The sequence below is a fragment of the Cryptomeria japonica genome, chromosome 8 (assembly GCF_030272615.1).
Source record: "Cryptomeria japonica chromosome 8, Sugi_1.0, whole genome shotgun sequence".
Taxonomy (NCBI): domain Eukaryota; kingdom Viridiplantae; phylum Streptophyta; class Pinopsida; order Cupressales; family Cupressaceae; genus Cryptomeria; species Cryptomeria japonica.
The window spans coordinates 10,148,703-10,170,168 of NC_081412.1; the positions used below are offsets into that span (position 1 = coordinate 10,148,703).

General features: G+C 40.3%; 1 protein-coding gene across 1 annotated transcript; it reads left to right on the forward strand.

The window, feature by feature from the left end:
* The first annotated feature begins 3,180 nt into the window (after positions 1–3,180).
* On the forward strand, positions 3,181–4,452 carry LOC131054979 (formin-like protein 20). The gene has a single exon (XM_057989584.2). The coding sequence runs from the start codon at positions 3,181–3,183 to the stop codon at positions 4,450–4,452; it is 1,272 nt and encodes a 423-aa protein (XP_057845567.2).
* Positions 4,453–21,466: the final 17,014 nt, after the last annotated feature.

Here is a 21,466-nt window from a genome sequence, read left to right on the forward strand (position 1 = left end):
TCAATGAAGAAGTTATCGCCCAGGCTACGGGTCTCTCCACTGAAGGGAGGAAATGGAAGAAAACTAGCAGGGTTGCGAACGAAAACAACATGAACCGCTTCTTCAAAAAGGGCGAGGAACCAACCAGAATGCATGGGGGATTCAACCGGGAATGTTTACCCTACCCGTGGGATTAGGTTTGCAAAACCATAATGATATACTTCACCCTCGAGGGAAGGTATGGTGTGTTCTACTATTATCACTTTCCGCTGCTAAACCACTTTCGCAACCATGACACCATTTCTTTTCCTTTCTTTCTGATGCATGCTCTTGAGTCTACTGTCAAAGATGTCTACAATTGTATGAGCCAAGAGGGTAATTTTACCATCCTCCACCAGGGGTTGATGTTTAGGCTTTACAACTTTCATAAGGCCCTTTGCCCACCTAAACCTATCTCGGTTCAACCCGCCCCCTCCATTCTGGGTCCCCCTGAAGGCTCTAAAAAAGGCTCCAAGAAGTCTTCGAAAAAGCCGATGACTCCTTGTCAATCCCCTGACCAAGGCCCCCCCTGCCCCCTTAAAATTGGGGAAAAAAAAAAAATGCAACCCTTTTGCTACGAAACCCACCCCCAAAAACCCAGAAAGGAGCCCAAAATCCTCCTTGTTGAGTCTGATGCTGAGGAGGGTATCACCCCGTGCAGATCCCATAGAAACAAATCCAGGATGAAGCAAATGGTCGTGAGAAAGAATTATGCCGAAGATGATGAGGAGGATTATGAGAAATCGAAGAGTGAGAAGGGGGAGGAGGATCTGGAGGCCACGGAGGGATCATATTCCTCCAATTTAGGCACCAATGTCCTTGACTTAGAGACCATCAAGGAGGATACCAAGAACACCTCCCCTCGTTCCAACACTCCCCTGCCCCACACCTCGGAGGAGGATGGTAGACACTCTGATGACGGGAAGACTGTTGTTGATGAAGCGAAGAAGAAGGAGGCGGAGCAGTGTTTGGGTTGTAGGGCTATCTCTGAAGATCTTAATGGTGTTAAGAAAAAGCTGGAGCACCTAGAGTCCTATGTCAACAAGATTGGAAAATTCGCTATCAAAGTGATGCACTCGTCTGCTACCTCTCTATGCTTGCTCCACCAGGATAAGGCGGATCTGGAAGGGCTGGGAAGCGACACCACTAAGGAACTGTTCCAGTTCTTGGCTGATGACTGGACAAGGCTCATGCTCTCTAAGCACACAGGTGCTGATAATTAGGTTGTATGGTTGGTTTCCTGCCTTCTTGCTTTAGTTTTTGTCGCTGGAACATTTGTTTCCATGGTAATATTACTACTTTTAACAGATGTTATAGTAATGACATTATGATGGTTTACTGCTGGTTATGGCACTTGTTGGACGAGATTGGTGCCAATCTCGGGTTATCCAATAGCGGCAGCCAGTTTTTGTTTTTGATTATTAGAGTAGGGATTGGATGATTGCCGCGTGTCTGCGGTGCGTGTGCTGGTAATGGTTTGTCTGTTTCTTTCGGGTCAGCCCCCGGTTTTGGCTGCTTTTTAATCAAAAACATGATAATATATAAATATTATAATATCTTATTAGATAGAAATAAATACTATTTATTATATTTTTATCATTACTAATTATAATATTAATATATGTAATTTAATAATAAGTACATTATGTATATTATTAATAATATAATTATAGTTCTATATTATTAATAATTATATTATAAACTAATATTATCTATATAATACTTATTATATTTAATCAAAATTATAATTTTTTTTATAAATAATATATATTATTTATATATCGTAATTATATATTGTCAACAATTGTATTATATAAGTATATTGCATACATTAATAACTATAATATATTAATTAGAGAAAATATTGGTCTATTTTTTTACATAAATTTGTGTAGTACATTAGGTCAATCACTATGTTATTTATCAAATGGTGTTTCATCTCCATCTCTATTTCTATCTCTCTCCACTATCTTTATTTCCCCCTCTCTCTCTCTCTCACACACACACATGCACATACTCCCTATTTATCCCTCCATATCTCTATCTCTATCTAACCCCCTCTCTCTCTCTTCCTCTCTCTCTATCACTTCATTTATTTCTCTCGTGTTCCCTCATTATGTCACTTCCTATATCTTTACATCATACCTATCTTTCTATCTTCATCTCTACCTATATTTTCCACTCTCCATTTTTATCTCTTCACATGTCTCCCTCTCTTTAGCCATCAATCTCTCTCCCTCTCCCTCTCCCTCTCCCTCTACATCATATCTCTTTGACTATCTATCTCCATACCTACATCTCTATCTCTTTATCTCTCCATCTCTCTCTACCCTTATATCACCTCCTCTTTCTAAATATCAATTCATATCTCTAACTTTATCTTTCTATCTCCCCCTTTGTCATTCTCTCCCTATGTGTCCCTCTCCATAATAAATCTCTCTCTCTATATATATATTTCAAACATATCATTATCTGTTACATAAAATTTTACTCTAAGGAAAACAAACATTTATACATTACATAAATAAATCTGTCAAATTATAGCATTCAATATGTAATTTTGTATATCGATTGTATTCAAATATATATTTTTTCCTCTTAAATTTCTGAGTTGTCGTTGAAATGGTTGGAAAAAATAAAGAACTAATTTTAGGGTAACTATTCCCATGCAAGTTGCAGCTAAAATATCTGCAGGTGAAAGAAAAGTAGATCTGAAAATATCATGGTTTTAGAGTTTGAGACAAGATTTTTCAATGTAGATTTGTTTCAATTTTCTACAGTTGTAATATTTGAGCCGTCTCTTCTGTTTGCCACCAAACCATCATGCAGATTCATTAAGAGATTAGACGTTCTGTGCCTTTTCAAGCCTGACAATATTGAAGAGACAAGATGTTTGGAGCCTTCTAAACTAAAATAATTTTTCTGTTAATAGCGCTTTTCGCCGGACAAAAACTCACGTTTTAGGGCTGAAACTTATTTCCCATTTTCCCACCAGCCTACTTAAGAAGTGTTGCTGCTCTTAAAATTTTAAGCTCTCTCTGTCTCTCTCTGTATTCGCGAGCAAATTCCGCTTTCTTAAGAGTGTTTTGCATAATCCGTTCTTTTTTATATCTTCCTGCAAATATATGGCAGGGTGAGGATCAATTTTCCTTATCAACAACAATGAAGATACAAATAACCTTGATATCCGCCAGTGATATATGGAATGTGGACATTTTCCACGATTCGAAGGTTTATGCGGTGGCGTGGATTGAAGATGGATCGCGACCCGCAAAGCAAAAAACTACGGCCAAAGAGTTCGATACAAACCCTAGCTGGAACAAGCTAATGTGTTTCATAGTGGAGGAGAAGGCGCTCGAGCTGGACTGCCTCTGCTTAAAACTGGAGCTCAGAATAAAAGAGACAACCCGCAGCAAGGAGGAGACAACCGGCAGGAAGAAAGCACGCAGAATGATCAGAATGAAGGAGACAACCGGCGGCAAGAAAGTAGGCGACGTGTCCATCCCCATTAAATTCCTTGCCAAGTCGAAGAACGGCCGCCTAGATTTCTGGAGTTTCTGGGTGCGCAATCCCTCTGGGAATGTCACAGGGAAGCTCAACCTGGCATTCGAAGTTATAAAGCCGGAGTCCGAGTCAATTGCCAAAGAAAGCGCCGCTCCACAACGCAAGAAAAAGAAAAGGAAAAAGGTGCCCCTGATCAAGCCAGAGCCCGAATCAAATGCCAAAGAGATTGACGCTCCACAAGGCAAGAACAATAAAAGGAACAAGGTGCCCGTGATCAAGCCAGAGCCCAAATCAAATGCCAAAGAGAGCGCCGCTCCACAACGCAAGAAAAAGAAAAGGAAAAGGCACAGGGTGCCCCTGATCAAGTCAGAGCCCAATTCAAATGCCAAAGAGAGCGCCGCCCCAAAGCGTAAAAAAAGGAAGAAGGTGCACCTGACCACCTCTTCAGAATTCGCGCCACCCACTATCGATCCCCCGCCTCTGCCGCTTCTGCCTCATCCTGATGTGGGCTATCCCCAATATCCTCTGCAACAGCCCAACTCTCATCAGGGTGGCACTGGGTACACTCCCTCCTCTGGTTACCCTTCATACCCACCAGACTATTCTCAGCAGGCTGCTTACCCTTCACAACCAATAGAATATCCTCAGCAGGCTGGTTCCCATCCATACCCACCAGACTATACTCAGCAGGCTGCTTACCCTTACCCTCCCTACACACCATACACACCACCAGACTATCCTCACCAGGCTGGTTACCCTTACGCTCCCTACCCACCATACACGCCACAGGCCGCTGCCCCTCCGCCGCCTCCGCCTCTGTCTCATGCGGGCTATCCACAATACCCTACACCAGGCGAGCAGTATCCTCTGCCGCAGCCTTATCCTCAGCAGGGTGGATTCACTGCCAATTCTGGTTACACGGGGTGGTAATCCTCCCGCTCAGCAGCTGAAGAACATGATGGGATTACTACACCAAGGGCTGAATTTTGCCGACCTAAAGAACTCGAAGTTTGCTGGCTCAGGTGTTGTAGATTTTGGTGGCTTCCATTTCGCATAAGATTGCAAAATTGTATAATGGAATTTTGTACTTGATCTTCGTTGATGTTGATATTTTAGTGTTTTAAAATTTTTTTTTGGGTATAATTACAATGTTTGTGGGACCATGATGTGGGATTCTTCTGAGATTAAACGATTATTTTATGTTCAGTTAACTTTTCACTGTGGGTTTTATAATTTGAAGAATTCGCTGCCTTTTTTTATATGTTTATAAATTTCGGTTTCTGCACCAGATTAAAATTAGTGGAGAGGAAATTTTGTTGTAGGTAGTCTATGAAAATCCTATTAGAGTCGGGTTGGCTTTGAAAATCCTCGGACTGTCCTGGTGGTGGAAGTCCTTGCTCTATTCTGTTGGTGAAGAGTTGGGATTGGCATTGTTCGGCCCTGCTAGGTTAGGGTTAGAATTGGCTTAATTCAGCAGCGACATGTCCCATCTTGCTGGGTTATGGTTGGAGTTTGTATAGTCTGGAAGGGAATAATCCCCCATCGTGTGAATTTAGGTTGGGTTGGGGTTTGTGATTGGTATAGTCTAGTAGAGAGCTCTTAGCCTATCTTACTGCAATGGCATTTGTTCAATCAAAGTGGGAAGTTCTTACACAGCCCTATTCCATTGACACAACCACTGATATCGCAAATTTTAGTAGACTCGATTTTGCTTTTTAATGAATTGGGTGCTATAGTTAAGCTTTGAACAAACGATTTCAGACAACAATGTATTACATTTGATAAAACTGGGGTCTAGTGGTTTTGTTCTCTCTGAAATTTGTATTGTCGATAGTCACCACGGAAGTCCTGTCTAGGGGTGAGCATCCCTACCATACACTGATTTTTGGGTGCTGCCTGTGATTAGATATGGCATGGTAGTGCGCCCTTGTTTCTTTGCTCACATAATCTCATTTGAAATGGCTTGCCTGTAAAATATCTTCATCTCTCGAGGGGACTAAATTATTCTCTCCTCAATGAGATTGGTTTATTTTATTTCTTAAAAAATTGAATGCAATTGTGTTATTGTTGCTTATTTCATAATCTAATGGTTTGGGGATTATTTCATTGGCTAGAAGTTTATGATGTCAATTCATACAAAATATGAAAAATTCTTCAGATGATTTCTCTTCTATTTATGTCTCATACTTGATTTCTTTTTAAGTTTTAATATGTTTTTGCTGTGATTACAAAAATCTTGGCGGTTGTACCTGCATACTGTGGTGTACTGATGACTAATACTTCTGCGTATCTCTTTTATATACAAGTGGGTCCTGTTTATTGACAACTATTTTCCACATGGACGCGGTAACTTTTCTACATGTTTAGATGTCTCAGAAAAATATGATTATTCTTATGGGTGTTTGCTTTCATCCTGTCTTTTCTAGTTTTGCTTTGTGTTCGTTCTTTTAGTTTTGATATGCCATTTTCTACCATGTTTTATGTTCCACCAATTTAAAAAAAAAATGCAAGCTAGGATGCTCTATGGTGACTGTTGAGTATTTATGAAAAATGCATGGAAACTATTTGCACTTACGTGACGAACTCCAACTTTTGAGCGATTTATTCATAGAAAACAACAGAAACGGACTTTGGAAATGAGACATGGGATCGGGGAAGTATAACAATTTTTGGAAACAATTGATATAGAAATCTCAATAACCTACGAGGTTCTTGTTTTGTTGTTAATACAGCCAGTCTTGTTTGGAATACTTTTTCTGGTAAATCCAACCATTTTTTCTAATCTTTAATGGGAACTTGAGCGATATTGACAACTTGTATTCACTTTGGTTACTGTTTTCCCGAATAATATTCTACTAGCATCCGCTGTGATCTTCTTTGGCCTCGCGGGAAGTTTTTCCTTTACCAGTCCACCATTTGTGCTTCTCCTGTTGCTCAACACCAGGATTCAGCGCTCTAGTGCTCCACTTCATTTCAAAGGGATGCCTCGAACAACAGCTGCACCAGGATTGCAGGTTGAGTTTATAAATGACATTGAACATTGTACTAAATGTGACACATGCAATGGCATATTTACACCATGATTGTTCAACTCCTCCTGTCATACAAATGACTCAATCTGAGTAGAGGCGAAGCAGTGAGGTAATGTTGTAAATTGTAAGCTTTTAGCCATGTTAGTTCAGAATCTAGATTGTTCTGGATTTCTACACAATTTGTACCGTCTGATGATAAGAGGGTTGATAAGTAACAAATTGATTGCATCATACAACAAAGTCATAATGTATGGAGAAAATTTACCTGATAGTATGAATGTTTCTAGAACTAAAGTAAATTTTTCTGTATCTTAGACCAGATGATATATCAGGGTATTCACAAAGTTTTGCTTAGTGTTGTTTTTATCAGACATCAACCAATGAACCTGCAGAACATTGACTGGTGGGTAAAGCATTTACCATTAGTGTCACGTAATTAATTTCATTAGTGTATTGTACACCATTTGGAGACTAGGATGCAGAATTGTAAAAGTAAATTAATTTTGGATGAATTGAAGAAATGTGGGCATCTAAATCATAAATGGTTCAAATGGTAAAATTTAATTATGGAGAAATTGAAACATATTAAAAGTGTAATAGGTACTACATTGCTATTATTCATATAAGTTTTAGATATTAAGATAACATATTGTGCAATGATCCTGTTGTGACCTAATCACACATCACCCCATCCCAGATAGGGACACCCTAACTTTTAGGCCTTTTTGGTCGTTTGGTCTTGGTTTTTTGTGTGTTTTGGTGGCAGTCTCGTCAGTCTCTCTGCTTTGTGGATGTTCGAGGGTCATTTGAAGTTGATCTGCTTCTCGTTTGAGCAAGTTTGTTGAAGTCTAGGGCATGTTTTGTCCTTTTCTAGGGTTTCTGCCTTTTGTCCTTGATTTTATGGATTTTCTGTAAGGGTTTTGGAAAATTGAACATACGATCGGAATCAGGACCCTTCAGGGAGCCTCCCAGTGAAATTTGAGCCAAAACGGAGCAACTTTCTATTTTTAGAAAGTTCCTATTTTTTAGGGATTTTTTTGAGTCCCAGAATGTTGTCATTTCGCCAAAAAACAAATTTACTATTTTTAGTAAGTTTCTATTTATAGTAGGTCATTCCTGTACCCTGCTTAGGGGTCTAACGTTGACACTTTGAAAGTTTCTATTTTTGGAAGGTTAATGCTGACAGGATCATTCGGACAAGGCGGCAAAGATTAGACATTTGCTGATATCTCTAATTCTGGAAAGTTAGAAAGCAAACAGAGAAAGCCAAAAATGGTTAAGCGCTGGAAGCCCATGCCTGAAATAGAAAGCTCGAAAATTCACCCAAGTTTCGGTCGACACTTCAAAATCACAAGGAGGTCAAAATGTTCTGAAGTTTGGGAGATTGAATGATGAATTCCAAAAATCAATGCCAGAGTGAAATTTCCACCCAGATATGCAGTTGGGCGCTAAATCCAAGTATCCAGGGATAGCATGGAAAGTGTAAGAATCCATGGCCAAGGCATTTTAGCGCACAGGAGAGGTGAAAGGCGCCAAGTTGGGAGATAGAAGAAATCCTTGGAAGTGAAGAAATTCCTTCCTCAAGGTAAAATCACGCCTTAAGAAGTAATTTGGTGCCAAAATGGCATGCTCAAGGAGAAAAATTCAATTGCAAGAATCTTTGGCCAAGTCAAAAATGCGTCTGGACATGAAGGAGGGTGCTAAAATGGTGTACCCATGGACAATGAGCAAATTAGTGGATTCCTTCCTCAGGAGGAATTTCCACCCAAGGCCAAGCAAGGGCGCCAAAATGCAATGTGCATGGACAAATTGCAAGAATCTTTGGCCAAGTGTCAAATGCACCCTAGCTTGATGGAAGGCGCCAAAATGGACTTTCCAAGGAGAGGTGGGAAAGGTATAAAATCCATGCCTCATGTGAAATTCTGCCTTGGCACCAAGGAAAGCGCCAAATAGCAAGAGTCGAGGAAGGATGGAAAAGTTCAAAATTCCTCCTTGAAGAAATAATGCCTAGGAATGATGGAGGGCGCAAAATGGGTAGAGCATGGAGAATATTGAAAACTAAGAATTCCTTCTCAGGTGAAATTCTGCCCCAGCGTTGCATAGGGCGCCCAAGGGAGACTATGCATGGATAGGTGGAAAGGGTATAATTTCCATGACAAAGAACAAAATGCGCCCTAGAGCAGTGGATGGCGCTAAAATGAGGTGTGCAAGGAGAATGAAGAAGTTGAGAATTTCTTCCCATAGGCAAATTTGCGCCCTAACAAGGAGGAAGGTGCCCAAACAACAAACAATTGCCACAACAGGGCCTGGACTAATACAACAGACTTATGTTCTTAAAGAGGTATCTCCTGGAGAATGGGACGATGAAATTGTTTTCTATCTACTAAACCACAGATGCCCTCCGCATTTAAATCCTGTCCAAGAAAGGGCATTAAGAATGAAGAGCCAAAGATACATGCTACAAGGAGCTGTGCTATACAAGAAGAATCATGAAGGAATATACTTAAGATGTGTAGGTAAAGAGGAAGCCAAACAAATTATGGAGCATTTTCATGGTAAATTCGGGACCAGTCACGGAGGTGGTTTGGCTACAACACATCAGATTGCCCAAGCAAGATATTATTGGCCCACACTGTTTAAAGATGCATACCAACATGTGAAGGCATGTCACATGTGCCAGATGGCCACTGTGCGACAAAAAAATCTTGCTATGCCACTTCAGCCAGTTATTGAAGTAAGGCCATTTGCTAAATGGGGATTGGATTTTATTGGAGCAATCAACCCCCCTTCTTCATCTCAACACAAATACATCCTTGTTGCTACAGATTATTGCACCAGGTGGTCCGAAGCCCAAGCCCTAAAACTATGTACCATTGATGTAGTGATCAAATTTCTCGAAGAGAACATTATTACAAGATTTGGATGTCCACACGCTTTGGTGTTTAACAATGGCCCTAGATTATAATCATTGAAGTTTTCTAATTGGACCTTCGAGTATGGAATCACATTGAAATTCTCTTCGAATTACCATCCCCAGGGGAATGGGCTGGCAGAATCAACAAACAAGAATTTGTTGAGTGCTATCAAGAAGCTGTTGGATAAGAATCCCAAGGATTGGGATACACAGCTAAGGTTTTCTCTTTGGGCAGATAGGACACGGTTGAAGATTTCCTTGGGAACATCTCCCTATCATCTAGTCTACAAACAGGATCCAGTGTTCCCCATCCAGCTGAGAATCCCGACTTTGCAATTCTTGCAAGAATATTTGGATGGTGAAGATGCGGTTCAGACAGGTCTTCCACAGTTACTACACCTTGAGGAGAAAAGGGATCAGACATTAGACAACTTTGCAAAACATCAGGGAGTGGTCAAGCGGTGGTTTGACAAACTAGCCAAGGTCAAGTGTTTCAAGATTTCTGACTTGGTTTTGTATCGGGATAAGGCCCATGAAAGAAGAGGGGATCATGACAAGTTCGACTAGTTATGGATGGGTCCTTATCAAATTTCTGAAATCCTTAGAGATAATGCGTTCAGATTGAAGGCTTTGATAGGAGAGGATGTCCCATTGCCCGTTAATGGGCAATTCCTTGAGCATTATTTCCAATCATAGGTCTCCCCATGAGGCCTGCTTTGTACTATATTAGATTAAGTTTTGTTTTTTCCCCTTGTGGGTTTTTGGCTTTCTTCTTTTTGTGCTTCATTTGCTTTGGGTTTTTCTTGGGTTTCGGTGTGCGGCTTTCAGTGTCGGTTTCCCTCGAGCTTGTCCGCTCGTGTGGTTTTGCTTAGGTCTAGGGTTTTGGGGTGGCCTTAAATTGTTCGAAGTCTCTGTCTGTTGGTGGGGTGGTGATATTGTTTTGCCTATCTTTTCCACGGTGCCCGGACCTCTGCTTTAAGCCATTCAGATCTTTTAGGAGAAGTTATGGTTGGTGAAAACTTTACATCTTGCTTCAGAGCCACTGGAATCTCCAAAGCCATAGTAGGCTTCACTTCTTACGAGTCAAAGCAATTAACGGGAACAAAATGAAATACCAAAAGAGAAAGAAAGAAAGATGAAAAATAAAAGAAATATCAAAATATTGGCTTTGGGAATGTGCAGATAACTCCATCGGGGCTATGGACGCCCAACCAACAGTGGAGCTATATTCATGGAATTCCAGAGACAACCTCGTCGGGGCTATGAACGCCTGACTAGCAGCGAGGCAATGTCTCAGATGCTTTAGAAGTACAGATACCACTAGCTTGCCATAATTGATCTTAACAGTTTTGATGATCTCCTGGAACAAGGTTGATATCCATGCCCTTGAATTTTACTCTGGATTCAAACCTTGAAGTGTTTCTCAACACTCGTAGTGTTTTTCAACACTTCACCCGTGGAGTCGCCAGATGTTGTGACCTAATCACACATCACCCCATCCCAGATAGGGACCCCCTAACTTTTAGGCCCTTTTGGTCGTTTGGTCTTGGTTTTTGTGTGTTTTGGTGGTAGTCTTGTCAGTCTCTCCGCTTTGCAAATGTTCGGGGGTCATTTGAAGTTGATATGCTTCTCGTTTGAGCAAGTTTGGTGATGTTTAGGGCCTGTTCTGTCCTTTTCTAGGGTTTCTGCCTTTTGTCCTTGATTTTAGGGATTCTCTATCAGGGTTTTGGAAAATTGAACATACGACCGAAATCAAGACCCTTTCAGGGAGCCTCCTAGTAAAATTTGAGCCAAAATGGAGCAACTTTTATTTTTAGAAAGTTCTTATTTTTTAGGGATTTTTCCGAGTCCTGGAATGTCGTCATTTTGCCAAAAAACAAACTTACTATTTTTAGTAAGTTTCTATTTATAGTAAGTCATTCCTGTACCCTGCTTAGGGGTCTAACGCTAACACTTTGAAGGTTTTTATTTTTGGAAGGTCAGTGCTGACATGATCATTCGGACAAGGCGACAAAGATCAGACATTTGCAGATATCTCTAATTCCGGAAAGTTAGAAAGCAAACAGAGAAAGCAAGAAATGGTTAAGTGCTGGAAGCCCATGTCTGAAATAGAAAGCTCATAAATTCACCCAAGTTCAGGAAGACATTTCAAAATCACAAGAAGGTCAAAATGTTCTAAGTCTGGGAGATTGAATGATGAATTCCAAGAATCCATGCCAGAGATGAAATTCCACCCAGCTATGTAGTTGGGAGCTAAATCCAAGTATCCAGGGATAGCATGGAACGTGTAAGAATCCATGGCCAAGGCAGTTTAGCACCCAGGAGAGGTGAAAGGCGCCAAGTTGGGAGATAGAAGAAATCCTTGGAAGTGAAGAAATTCCTTCCTCAAGGCAAAATCACGCTTAAGGAAGTAATTGGGCGCCAAAATGACATGCTCAAGGAGAAAAAGACAATTGCAAGAATCCTTAGCCAAGTCAAAAATGCGCCTGGACATGAAGGAGGGTACTAAAATGGTTTACCCATGGACAACGAGCAAATTAATGAATTCCTTCCTCTGGAGGAATTTCCGCCCAAGACCAAGCAAGGGCGCCAAAATGCAATGTGCATGGACAATGGACAAATTGCAAGAATCCTTGACCAAGTGTCAAATGCGCCCTAGCCTGATGGAAGGTGCGAAAATGGACTTTCCAAGGAGAGGTGGGAAAGGTATAAAATCCATCCCTCATGTGAAATTCCACCCTAGCACCTAGGAGGGTGCCAAATAGAAAGAGTCAAGGAAGGATGGAAAAGTTCAAAACTCCTCCTTCTTGAAGAAATAACACCTAGGAATGATGGAGGGCGCCAAAATGGGTAGAGCATGGAGAATATTGAAAACTAAGAATTCCTTCTCCTAGGTGAAATTCTGCCCCAGCCTTGCATAGGGCGCCCAATGAGAGTATGCATGGATAGGTGGAAAGGGTATAAATTCCATGACAAAGAGCAGAATGCGTCCTAGAGCAATGGAGGGCACCAAAATGAGGTGTGCAAGGAGAATTGAAGAAGTTAAGAATTTATTCCCATAGGCAAATTTGCGCCCTAACAAGGAGGAAGGCGCCAAAATGGCTCTCTCATGGACAGTGCACAACATGATGAATTCCTCCTTCAGGAAGGAATAACGCCCAAGTATTGGGTGAGGGCGCCAAACCAGGATGTTCATGGAGAGTATGAAATGAATGAATACCATCCAGCAAGTCAAAATTCCGCCCTACTCTCTAGCTGGGTGCCAAAATCAAACATCCATAGAAGATTCACAAATTTGATGGAATTTCCCCTCTAGTGAAAATCCACGCTCAGGCTTGAAAAAATTGAAATTTTGCCTAAGGCATGAGAGCCAAGGGGTCAAGGAGGAATAAAAAAGCAAAATTCCCCTCGGGCAAATTTTTGAATTTGCTATTTTTAGACACCGAATCTTGACGGAATGTGGAAAGTTTTATAGATTCAGAATCATGGTGAAATTCTCTATCCAATGAACTTGGCTCCTAAATTTTAGGGGTATCCCTATAAAATAGGGATGTTGAAAAGAGACGTGGAAATTCCTTCAAAAGCAGAAGACAACAAGTTAAGGTGAAATCAAGCAAATCTTGAGAAAATCCTTCAATTTCCCTCCAAAGTTGGAAAGAATGGAAATCAATGAGTTGGCGAAGAGAATCTTCCAAGTATGGCACATGACTTGGGGCATGTAAGGAAACTTCTAAATTCAAACTCACTCGCATGGGAAGTTTTCTTTGCATGGCGCAGTGATTGGGGAAAGTATGATGCATCATGAATGCAATTGCTAATTTAATGCCTCCTATCTTAGCAAGACATTTTGAAGAATTCTATATGTTTGGAAAGGCATTTCATTTCTCACGTGCAAGATTCAGGAAAGAAGAATTGGAGAAGTGAAGGGTGGTCACACTTAGTCTCTGTTTTCATCATTTTCAAGGTGCTTTTCAGGATGGCGGAATCAAACAAGGCAGCCACCCTCTCCAGGCAGGCATTGATCAAGGCAGAAATGAAAGGTTTCTTTCCCCATTCCCGGTTGAATTCAAGATGGGAAGAGATCAATGATACTAATTTAGGCACATACAATTTTGCTGCATTCAAGATCAGAATGTTCGGGACAACAGGGCACAGTCCATCACCAACAGCTGTCAAAATTGTCAAAAGCGGAATCGTTGTGGCAACTGGTTTTCCTCTTGCAATTTAGTGCCCTAACTTGGTCCAGGAATGTGCAACACATTATAATTTGGAGCGAAAGACAATCTCAACACCTGATGGCAAGCTTTTGGCAACATTGACTCCGGAGTCAATTGGTGAGGCTTTCAGAATTCCTTCGCACTATTCCATGACATACAGGACCAATAGCAGAGCTTAGGCAGTATATGAAGCAGGGCCGACTAGGTGTGCTGATTTGATTAATAAGCAGTGGTTGCTAAAGCCTAGGGTGAATGCCTCCAAGATTCCAAAAACTCTCATTATCTTCGAGTTCAAGTACTTTGAGACTTGGATGTTCTTCTACATAGGCGAGATCATGAATTCAAATGGGCTAATCGGCTGGGCCATATTGATCAGTCACTACTTGCACGAGTAGTTGAAGAACTTAAAAGAAAAAAAGGTCCCAGTTATTTTTCATGAGCTCCTACCCGTTCTATATGCTTGCGGGAAGGGGATGATTTGATGGGCTGCCAGCAAGAAGAATTATGGGTTGCGAACGAGCTTAGCTGAAAGTACATGAGGGTTATCCCCAGTTGCATCTTCACAATGTCAATTCTTACAGGTTGGCAAATGACACCTTCACCATCTACTTGACACGGCTTATGCAAAAGAAGTTGCACGTAAGAGTGTCACCACAAGCGAATGCCTTGGTCGAGAAGTATGGAGTTGCATTCTTGCAATTTCTTAAATTCACCTACATTAGGATGAAAGGATTCTTATTCCAGTCATACAAGTTGCCAAGATATGCGTCATACAAGCTTGTATTGCTGGAGCTCATGAGACAGTTAACTGCCTATGATCAGTTGCAGAAGAAGAAGAAAAAGAACTAAAGTGAATTTCCAGTTGTCTTGGGTGACTTCATGGAAATATGCCCAGGCTTGGAAGCCGCTGAAAGTGCAGCATGGGAATTGGCTTTCTATCATCTGTCATTTTATACATCCAGGGCCCAATATGATGCTTACTGCCAAATTAGAAAGTTTGTTGGTGTCAAATTCATACACAAGTTTCACTTAGAAGATTATTGGGCAGGTGTCGAGGACGACCTTGAGGTTTGGAAGAGAATGCATTCCAGATTGCCCCTCGACACCATCAAGATAAGTGAAATTTATCAGGTGCCAGATCAGGTGAAGGAAGATGCAGATTTGATACAACATGATTTTGAGAAAGTAAAGGATCAGCCTATTCAGTTGCCAGATTGGTTAGAGCCCGAGATGGATGATTTGAGTATCTTAGCTATACCGGTGCTAAAATTCACCAAGCACTGGATTGCCATGCATATAAGGAGGTTGGCGGAAGGGGATGTTCATCTGACATATCAGCTAATGGGAAACCTAGATTCCCACAATGAGGCAACCAAAGGCTCTTCGCAGGTTGAGGTAGGAAGGGAAGTTCAGATGGATAAAGGAAAAAATGCCCAAAAGACACCAAGGACAACAAAGAATAAGGATATCCAACAAGAAATCCCACAGGAGGTTCAACAAGAAGTCCAAAAGGAAGAACCTCCACAAAAGAAAGCAAGGACGGAAAGAGATCACTCACCATCAAGTTCTTCGAGTGTGCAGGAGGTAGAGATGTTTCCACATACCATAGGTCCACTTCTAGAGAGCATTCTTACACCAGATATACTCAACATCAACGCTTCACAAGGATACCATAAACCAAGAAGTCAAAGGCAAGAAATTCCCCCTCATCGGGAAGAAGCTCACCAGGATAGCTTCGTGGAAGCTATCCTTGGTGAAATGGAGGAAGAGTCGCAGGAATAGTAGAACGTAGAGGATCATAGTCACTCCATCCCCACTCTGGATTGGTTAGTGGGAAGGTTGACAAGGGAATCAGAAAGGGAAACTGATCTTGCTTGGGAGTTAGAAGAATTATTGAAAAGGATGGATCAGCTAGCATAAAAGAAGGCTCCCCGAAAATTTTCCAAGGTTGTTAGGGGAGAATATGGATCCCGGACCTTGCACATTGTTGAACCTGCACTAGATAAAGACAAAAATGAGATCAAGCAGGAGGATTATATTATTAGACAGATTGATCTTCGCCATGCTTCCACAGGTCAAGTAATGGGAGACTTTGAAGAATCTTCCTTGCCCATGAAGGAGAAATTGCTGAAATCAAAGGTGAAATGTAAGCGACTGAGAGAAGAAAATAGAGTCCTATGCGAGTACATTAGGAGTTTCAAAAGACCCCTCAGGGAAGCAGGTCCTTCATTCACTCCTTCTTCCTCCCTAAGAAAGTGGTTGATGATGCAGAGGTTATTAGAGCGATGGTGCAAAATTCCAGGGAATTGATAGAGGATGTTTATACTGAAGCAGGAAAATTCATTGAAGACCTATCTCTGCTTCATTCAAAGTTCGTGTTCCTCCTGAACAGACTAGAGACAACAAAAGGATTATGGTAAGATGTGCACATTTACCAGGACTTAACAATTCAACGACTAGGGGCTTTAACGAAGGTTCCAAGGCAAATTTTGGTTGATGGGAAAGTGATTTAGGAAAATGAAGCTTATGACTTTCCCCGATGGTTCTACGTTGCCTGCTTAGGAAAAAACACCTTCGATAAATTTAGTGTAGACTCCTTTACTTTGAAAGACCATCAGAGGGGTGCAGGAGGAAATCATTAGTGCAATTGAGGCATTGTTCGTAAGGAAACTCAATGATGGTGGAATAACAGTGAACTCCCTGAAATCTTAGTTGCACGATTTCTTCTTCGTTGGTTCATTCCCCAAAGAGCATTTTGCAAATGTTTCTTCATTCTCCGGTATAATGAAGAAGACAAAGGAAGTCATGATGGAGTGGGAGAGCTTCTTTTTCAAGAGCGAGGAAGAAATTGCCTTAATGGAATTTGACATCGAAAATGTGCCAAGTGTTTCCATCGGAGAGATGGAAGCCATTGTGAGCAGATTCATTGCATACACCATAAATGAGTGGGATAATGATCATCCATTTTTGGACGAGAATCTTTTGGTTGAATAGTTGTGGCGTATTTACTGCTGGAGGTATTTTGATTGAGTGTGGGTCCAGTCAATGCATGTTGCCATCGGATGAGGAATTTTCTTGCATGCAACCTCCTCATTTGTGGTTTTATGACAAATTCTTTGTGCATGTCGTCGTCATATGGAGAATGATGGACATGTATTCCTTGCATAAAGGTGTTCGTTTTTGTTATATTTTGGGCATAATCAGCATCATGGGGCGTATTTAATGCACTAATGGGTGCTATTTTAGGCTTTTGAATTAATTGTACATGAGCATAATGAGTTATTTATTACCAATTCCCACCTTGTTGCATCTTGAGTGGAGAATCTTCTGGGGTGAAACCCTAATTAGGGTTTGCATGGCCTAAGGCCTATATAAAGGGGTGACCCCCCTCATTTGTAAGATAGGAGAGATTATTATCCGAGATTGTTGCATCATGATTGTGAAGTAGCCAACTTAATGCATTGTTCAATTTTGATGGTGTATTCTTGTTCTACTTTGGCGATCTGCATGGTCTTGGTCTCTTCAATTAGATTAGATTTGCTTATATGTTGTTAGAAGAATTGGATTTGATATGAGTGCTTGTGGCAGAATTTGAGTTCATACTTTTGGTGTGCAGTTGATTGTTGTACACCATGCAAAGTTAGCCTAAGCTCTTTTGATGTGTATATGCTTAACTTCGATCATTAGTAGAGATTGTTTGATCCGATGGTCCATATTGATGATCTGAAAAACCTCTATGCACCCTTTGAAGATTGCACTGCCTTCGCGTAGTTGTGCTCTGCTAGCGAAATGAAGCGTGGTTTGATTTTACATGAGTGTTAGGATTAGATCAGCTTTAGCATAGTTTTCTCTACCCTACTCTTATTTACTTTCCGCATAATTCAAAAAATCCAAAAGATCTAAAACTAGAGCTTTCGTTGCAAATCATCTGTGCAATAACCTTTGAGCTTGCATGAGTCTTCTCTAATTGAACACACATAAGGCCCCTTGGGTTATCAACAAACCCATCAAACATCTGAGTCACATCCACGCACTAAAGGAACCTTGGGATTACCTGTTTGAGCTTTAAGAAATCCTAGCATACAGACTAATCTTGATCAAGAGAGGATAAGGTGACTATTGGTGACTTTATTCTGTGTTAGAATCAGTCATAAAAAACACGTCAACAGATCCCAAGCTAGTTATGGATGATATAGCAATGGTTATTATTAGACAACAGAGTGAGTCCTATTCAAAATTATTTCTCTTTTTAGCAATATTTCTTCCTTTTTCACTTGAACTAATAATACGTCATTGTAGTTTTGGATGATGAAGAGAATACTTGAGGATGTCATTTCAAAGGGATGCCTCAAACAACAACTGCACCTGGATTGCAGGTTGAGTTTATAAATGAAATTGAACATTGTACTAAATGTGACACATGCAATGGCATATTTACACCATGATTTTTCAACTCCTCCTGTCATACAAATGACTCAATCTGAGTAGAGGCGAAGTAGTGAGGTAATGTTGTAAATTGTAAACTTTTAGCCATGTTAATTCAGAATCTAGATTGTTATGGATTTCTACACAATTTGTACCGTCTGATGATAAGAGGGTTGATAAGTAACAAACTGATTGCATCATACAAGAAAGTCATAATGTATGGAGAAAATTTACTTGATAGTATGAATGTTTTTAAAACTAAAGTAATTTTTTCTGTATCTTAGACAAGATGATATATTAGGCTGTTCACAAAGTTTTACTTATTGTTGTTTTTATCAGACATCAACCAATGAACCCGCAGAACATTGATTGGTGGGTAAAGCATTTACCATTAGTGTGACGTAATTAATTTCATTAGTAGCTATAGTACACCATTTGAAGACTAGGATGCAAAATTGTAAAAGTAAATTAATTTTGGATGAATTGAAGAAAGGTGGGCATGTAAATCATAAATTGTTCAAATGGTAAAATTTAATTATCGAGAAATTGAAACATATTAAAAGTGTAATAGGTACTACATTTCTATTATTCATATATGTTTTAGACATTAAGATAACATTGTGCAATGATCCCAAGCTAGTTATGGATGATAAAGCAAGGGTTATTATTAGACAACATAGTGAGTCCTATTCAAAATTATTGGACAACATAGTGAGTCCTGTTGTTTCACATGAACTAATGATATGTCATTGTAGTTTTGGATGATGAAGAGAATACTTGACGATGTCATTAGAAAAGGGACATTCAATTAGAGTGTTGCATATATCCATTGTTTAGAGTACTCAAGGAGAGTGTTGTTCTCTTCTACATTTGTCCATGCAGTCCATCCTCGTTGGCTTGCCATCCAAATCTGCCTTTTCCTTGCAAAGTCAGGGAGAGGGATGGCTTCTGGGATATCCATAGTTGTACTTAGAGCAGCAATAGTAACAGGGTTTTTTGCTACAACAACTAGGGTCTTCCTCTTCGCATCAAGCTCTGCCATGAAGTTAGAGAGTCTGATCTCAAATATATTCCTCTCCTCTTTGGATCTCTTCCAAGTGTACTCGTGAGAGATTTCGCTCGAGTAACCTATCCAACCCCAATCAACTGTTAAAATTTATTCTTGTAGATCTTCATTACCATTGTAACCTACCAAGAGACATTATAGAATATGAGTCTCCTAGGAGACTTCGTAAGCAATCTTTCAATGCCATTAAAAAATCATTATTTTTAGATTTTCAAATTGACCACAATATAGAAGATGAGAGCATAGACCAAAAGACATTACCATGTTTTGACAATCCAGACACATACCCTGCCACACATTCCCAATTACTGATATTTGTATTAACAAAAATTCCAAACATCTTCCACACTTCTTTAGCAAACAAGCATTCAAAGAAAATATGCTTCACTGTCTCAGGAACTCTACAACAAGAACAAAGAATAGGTTATCATCTGAAAAGTAAATAGGTAGTATGTGAAGTAGGCACCAAGAAAAATACTTCTATTTAGGCTCAACCGATTTGGCCCAAAGATGGCCAAGAAGTCTGTTACACATAGATACCTTGAATTTAACATTCAACCATTTATTAAGATGGTTTAAGATATGATCACTGTCGACAACCTAGGTATATATATCTCTGGCTTTCACCTTAGGAAGAGGAGAGCCATTGGGTCATTCAAACTGAGAGCACTTGTCCTCATTATCACAACCCATAGGAAGGGAGAGAATAGAGCATGCTTCTCTCAGCAAAGTGTAGGTTCTCCATTGGGATTGGGGGATGTGAAAATTGTTGTATAGATTAGGACAAGAGATATGGTGACCATCCCTTCGGATGTATCTAAAATATCTAATACCTTTAGTAACCCAGTTTTGGTCGAGCATCCCTAAGTGAGAGCAAGGGGCTTTCCCTTATGGTACAAGTTCCAACAAACTGACCGCATACAACAAATAAGATTATCTTTATTAATGATACCATTGTTTATAATAAGATGCCTAACCCCTTCCCAGTCTCTCCAAATGGCCTTAAAAACCACTGATCCTGAAGGGTTGACAATAAAGTGCCCTACAACCAAATCGTCCAAAGGTAAAAGTTTCCATGTTTAGCCCTGCTTTGGAACTGATTGGGCAATATTATATCCGATCAAAACTTTCCATGGCTCCTTACCCTCTAAGGCCTTGAAGATCCATTTAGAAGCCAAAGCCATGCCCTAAAGCTGAAGATCTTCAGACCTAGCCCCCCTTAAGATTTACTCATAGTGTACCATTCCCATTTAACAACATGAACCTTTTTCTTGCCTCTATTGTCTGACCAAAGAAATTGCCTGATTTGCTTCTAAATATGGCTTCACTGATAGTTGTTAAATAACTAAGTAGAAGCATAGTAAATATTATATGAAGATAGAATTTTCTGGCAAACTTGCACCCTTCCTGCTATAAAGAGAAAATGCTTATTCCTTTTTTTGAGTTTGCAATCAATTTTATCTCTAATCCAAAGCCACATATCTCTGATGTTGGGGTTGACTAAGAAAGGGATCCTCAGATATTTAACCCGATGATTTGGACCCCCCATAGGATAGAATGTTTGCTAATATAGGGGGTGGTGGTCCCAACTGAGCATGATGGACTTGGCCAAAGATATTTTGCTCCTTGAGGCCCCACAAAATATGTCTAGTTTTACCATCAGGGCTACAAAGTTATCCTCCAAGAGATCAATAATAATGGCCGTCTCATCCGCAAACTGCACATTGGACAATTCCTCTATGTCCGACATGGATACACCTTTCACTATGGGAGATAAATAATTGTCCCTTAACAAGTAGTGCAATGCATCTGCTGCAATAACAAAAAGAGCAGGGGCTAAGGGGCATCCTTGCCGAATAGATCTCGAGAGCTGAAACCTTTCGAACTTGAGACCATTGACATCAACACAAGAATTGGCATCAGTCAATAGTGTTCTAACCATCTTGGAAAATCCTTTAGGGAAACCCAACCCTTCCAGCATCATGAAGACAAAGTTCCATTCAATCATGTCATAAGCCTTCTCAAAACCTAGTAAAAGCATAGCAATAAGCTGACTTGAGTCTTTGCCTAGTTCATGGCCTCCCAACAAGTAACTACGTTCGGGTAAGTGCACCAAGATGGTGTGCAAAAAGGGGGGTATAAGTGGACACTTTTTTCTTCTTCTGAAATAAGGTAAACCTGAACTTGGAGGAGAAAGTTGAGAGCCATCCACTCAAGATATGAAGATACTCAAAGAATAAAGATTGTAGTACTCTGAATCTAGTTTCCAAACTACTAGATTTTTTTAAAA

Bases quoted from the DNA above. Each gene is read 5' to 3' on its own strand.
- LOC131054979 (XM_057989584.2), top strand. From the start codon at position 3,181: ATGAAGATACAAATAACCTTGATATCCGCCAGTGATATATGGAATGTG.